General features: G+C 40.9%; 1 protein-coding gene across 1 annotated transcript; it reads left to right on the top strand.

The window, feature by feature from the left end:
• The first annotated feature begins 3,758 nt into the window (after nt 1-3,758).
• Nucleotides 3,759-4,790, top strand: LOC111999098 (uncharacterized). The gene has a single exon (XM_024031211.2). It carries the CDS (start codon nt 3,759-3,761, stop codon nt 4,788-4,790), a length of 1,032 nt encoding a protein of 343 aa, XP_023886979.2.
• The last annotated feature ends 491 nt before the right edge of the window (nt 4,791-5,281 follow it).

Here is a 5,281-nt window from a genome sequence, read left to right as displayed (position 1 = left end):
GAGTGAGTGTTAAAAAAATTTAGAGGAAAGAAGAAAAATTTAATGGATAGTGGTAAGTGGTCTCATGTGGACTATGTTATTATTAAAAAATGTGTAATGTCATAATAATGAGTGTGGGGCCGGAAAGTCAGGCAGCCCCGGCACACTTCGAACCAGGCCCAAAAGCCCATGCTGAGGGTGTATGTAGGGTCCGAGGATAAAAGTAAGAAGTCCAGTGTCCAAGGAGCTAGTCCGAGGACGATTCTGTCCTCGGACATCCGAGATCATAGAAGTGCACAAGGACCACACCATTAAGGGGGTCTTCTTGAATATCCGATGAGGAAAGAGCAAGTGCCACATGTCAACAATGGGAGCATGGCGGAGGAGCAAGTCTAAGACGAGCTGTCACCTCCACATTAAATGCCCATAACTAACATCCTGGCCGCATTAATGAGGAGGGGATTACAGAATAGTGTTGCCTTGGTTGCTGCAACCCACAAGAAGAATGGGAAGGTGGCTGATGGGATAGGTACTTAAGTAGTGGCTTGGTTGCTCAACAAATGTAGGGCTAGGAGCAATGGGGAAAGGAGTATATAATGTAAGGGACCCCTCTTGGAAAGGGGGGAGAAAAAAGGAAGAAAGGAAAAAGAAAAAGAAAAGTAAGACAGTAGCAATCTGCATCCTCCTAGAAGCAATTGTAACCAACCACCAAAGAAGTAATAAGAACTGCAAGCTCCCAAGAGAAAGGCCGAGGAGTATCATTGTTCACTTTCATCTACGAGCTACCACGCATGGTCATTGCATCCCTTACTAGGGCCTAATTCTTGACCCCGCTCTCTACAAATTAATTACAGGGCTAGCTGGGTTTGGGTCCACTCCCTTAACACGTTAGGAGGCCCGAACCTGGTCCCTACAATTGGCGCCGTCTGTGGGAAGAACTCGTGCATTAGTAAGGACAACAGCCAGGCATGGTAGGATCAGACCCTCACCAAGGGAGTTCCCATCGGCATGAACCGACTAGACCCCAGCGTCAGAATAACTATGGGGACACCGGGCACGGCCAAAATGAGGAGAACGGACGATTTCGAGAGGGAAGCGTGCATACCTCACAAACTAGCAAAAGCCACACCCATAGAAGCAGTTGCGTGCCCTAGAGGCACGATAATGGCCAGGCCACGCGATTGCGAGAGGTTAAGAGTCACGCATCCCAGAGACAGGATGATAAGGTGGCCATGCAGCGAGAGATAGATGATTTGAAGAGAAACAACTCTATGTTTGCTATTATTATTATTATTTTTTTCCTTTTAAAAAACGTTATCTTCAAATCAATTTTTTTTTTAAAACATCCTCAAGTTTATCAAAAAAAAAAAAACTAAATAGATATATATTACAATTTATTTAAAATATTTTCTTAACTTCTTTTTAAAATTAAAAACAGAAAACCTAATGAAAAAAAAAAAAAAAAAAAAAACCCACGTTTCTATAAAAAAAAAAGTTATCTACCCTGTTATTAAGGTTTATCCTTTATTTTTATTTTTATTTTTTCGTTATCTATTTCATTTTTTTTAACTCATGTCTAACTTCCCTAAGTTGGTTATATTATGAATTTTTTTTCTAAATAACAATAAATATTAAAATATTTAGTTAGTTGTCACGTTGCAAAAGAAAATTGAAAACTAGCATCTCGAGTATCTAAAACTCGAGTTTCAAGATAAAAATCAAGTTTTTAAGACTTGATTTGTAAAAAAAATCCAAGTAAAAATCGAGTTTTAAAAACTCGAGTTCGGAAAACGCCGCTATAGGGCTTAAAAACGTCACTATAGGGCTTAAAAATGGAGTTATTAAAAAATTTAGCAGGAAAACGCCGCTATAAGGCTTTAAAACGTCAGTATAGGGCATAGAAACGCCACTATAGGGCTCCCTGAACCTGGTATTGAACACTTATGAAAAAATTTTGCAGGAAAACGCCGCTATAGGGATTTAAAACGTCACTATAGTACTTAAAAACGCCACTATAGGGGCGATAAAACTAAAAAAATTTTTGCATGGAACTCGAGTTTCTAAAACTCGAGATTTATGTAAATGGAACTCGATTTTTAAAACTCGAGATGTCTACTTTCCCTTATAGTTTCAAGTGTTGCCTAACTAACTATATACAAATCATTTCTAAAGCTATTCTGCACATTCCCCGTTATTATTATTATTTTTTCACTCTTTTATTATTATTTTTTCTCTCTTCTGAATTCACGTTTCCCTTACTGATCACTCCCTTCACGTTTTTTTTTTTCCCAAATCAATTCTTCTTTATTTATTATTTTTTATAACAATTATTATTATTTTTTAATTGTAAAAGTTCTTCTTTATTTTTTATACAATAAAACTATCATTATAACTATCATTAAATATGAGTTCATATTTTTAAACGTGAATTTTCTTATATTTTTAAAAATGAATTTTCTATTTGAACTCATATTTCTAAACGTGAATATTTCAAAGAAAAAATATGAGTTCTATTTGAACTCAAATTACTTTGTGATTTTTTTTTCAACAAAATATTTAGTTGAACGCTAACTTAGAGTTTAGAAAGAAAAAAAAAACCAAAAAAAAAAAAAACCCTTACTCTTTTATGTAATTTAGAGTTTGAAAGAAAAAAAAAAACCTTTTAACTCCCACGAAAATACTGCGTACAAAATAGGATCACACTTTTCTTTTTTAATCTTTTCTTTTATATGGTCAGTTTGATAATTGTTTAATATTTTCTCTAATTAATGACTCTTTTTTAAAGAGTGGGAATGATATATATTTTTGTCTTTTTTTTTTTTTTTTTGTTGTGATTATTGGGTTTGATTAATTATTTTAGTGTATGTGTTTTAAGTGGTGTTTTGTCTTCCTCCTATTATTTTTGTTTGTTGTTTTTCTTACATTTAAGCCTTACTCTCTATTTTTTGTATTTTTTTAGGGTAATATATTAACAATTTTGTTAGATTGCATGGGAAACACATTGGATGAATTCAGGGGAGTGAAGTGGTAGTCAATCTATCAAATAGTCGTTAATGAACATTTTTTGTAAATATCCTATTATATGAAATTTAATATTGTCCTTTTTTTTATGTGAAAAGTTTGTGTCTTAGCATAATGATAAAGAATAACTAGCGCTTAGATGCTCTTCAATTTTTTTTGGTAAAAGTTAATAATTCGCATTCATTATAATTTAGAGCATTTATTATAATTAGGGATTACTACATTTTTCAATCACAAAAAAAAAAAAAAAAAAAAACCTAGGGGTGTTATGAGTATTATGTGTGGTGAAATAATTTTTTCATCACACCCCTAGGTTTTTTTTTTTTTTTTTTTTTTGTGTGTGATTGGAAAATTTAGTAATCCCTTGGCGGTTCCAGCAGCCAACCTTCACCATTTACAATGGCAAAATGAACCCCGTGGAGCACGTGAGCTAGTTCAACCAGAGGATGGCCGTCCACTCTAAAAATGAGGCGTTGATGTGCAAAGTCTTCCCATCCAGCTTGGGACCTGTGGCAATAAGGTGGTTCAACGGCTTGAGGACGAATTCCGTAGACTCGTACAGACAGCTGACCCAGGCCTTTGGTTCCCGTTTTGTTACAAATAGCAGACCTCCTCGGCCCATGAGCACGTTGCTGTCCCTAACCATACGCAACGGAGAGACCCTCAAGGCTTACTCGGGCAAGTATTAGGAGATTTACAACGAGCTGGATGGCAAGTACAACGATGTTGCCATCAATACATTCAAGAACGGACTCCCGATGGGGCACGGCCTGAGGAAGTCCTTAACTGGTAAGCCCGCCACCAGCGTGCGGCAGTTAATGGATCGGATCGATAAATACAAACGGGTAGAGGAAGACTTGCTACAGAGCAAGGGGAAGGAGAATGTTATCCCTCAGGAGATGAGGGATTCTAGGTCGAAACGGTATAACAACGCCCGTCCGAGGAGAGATATCATAGGACAATCTGGGGCGACAAACACCCAGGCCGTCGGCGCCGTGTTCCGAGAACCAGTACATAGGGTGCTGGAAAGGATCAAGAACGAACCGTACTTCAAGTGGCCGAACAAGATGTCGGGGGATCCTGAGAAGCGTAATCAGGACCGTTACTGCCAATACCACCAGGGCCACGGGCACGCTACGGAGGACTGCAGGAATCTCTGGAACTATCTGGACCAGTTAGTCTGGGAGGGGAAACCGAAGCACCTCCTGCACCATTCTAGCGGCTATCAGGGCCAGACCTACCAGGAGCCACGGAAGGACACTGCCATGAGGCAGCCCGCTGGAACGATTAATGTGATCCTGGCTACGCCAGGAAGAACAGGCACGCGCCCCTCGCGAGTGCTGTCTGTGACCCAAGTGCCTGCCGGGGAGTCCCAGTCCGAGCCAAAAAGGGCCAAAAGAGGCTTTCACCCGACCCTAAGTTTTTTCGAGGAGGACAAGGACGAGACCACCCAACCCCATGACGATGCTTTGGTGATCACCCTCAGAATTGAGGACTACGACGTAAGAAAGGTGATGGTGAATGGTGGCAGCGCGGCTGAGGTCATGTACCCCGACCTTTATAAGGGGCTGGGGCTAAAGCCTGAAAACCTGACGCCCTATAGCTGTCCCTTGATGAGCTTTGATGGGAAGCTAGTCATCCCGGAGGGCGTGATTAGGCTACCCATCCAGACCAGCCCGGAAGTAGTGGAGGTGGACTTTATAGTGGTGGACACATACTCCCCCTACATTGCCATTGTAGGAAGGCCTTGGCTCCACACCTTGGGGGGCGTTGCCTCTTCCTTGCACTAGAAGGTGAAATTCTTGTCAGGAGGCCGAGTCCTCGAGATCCGGGGATGCCAGTCAACGACAAGGCGGTGTATGGTGGCAGCCACCTCACATCGGCACGATACAGAATCCTCGGCCACCGCGGCCGAAAACTTATAGCAGTTAATTACCTCGGTGGTGCTAGTTGATATGGCCGCCGAGGAAGCAAAACTTGAAGGCCTAGAAAAAGTGGTCATCGACGATGACCCAGAGAGGTTCTTTCAGGTTGGAGCCCAATTGCCTCCTCGGGAGAAGGAGGAGTTGCTTGAGTTCCTCCAGAGGAACCTTGACGTGTTTGCATGGGATCTCTGTGATGCCCCAGGGATTGATCTATCCTTTATCTGTCACCACCTTAACATCAACCTGTCTGTAACCCTCAAGAAACAGCCACCCCGACGCCCGTCAAAAGAGCACGCCAATGCAATTAGGGAAAAGGTCAATAAGCTTAAGCACGCAGGGGCTATTAAGGAAGTTTT

The sequence above is a fragment of the Quercus suber genome, unplaced genomic scaffold (genome assembly GCF_002906115.3).
Source record: "Quercus suber isolate HL8 unplaced genomic scaffold, Cork oak 2.0 scaffold_746, whole genome shotgun sequence".
Classification (NCBI taxonomy): Eukaryota; Viridiplantae; Streptophyta; class Magnoliopsida; order Fagales; family Fagaceae; genus Quercus; species Quercus suber.
The sequence above is the reverse complement of the archived record's forward strand: the minus strand, read 5'-3'. Positions and strand labels throughout refer to the sequence as shown.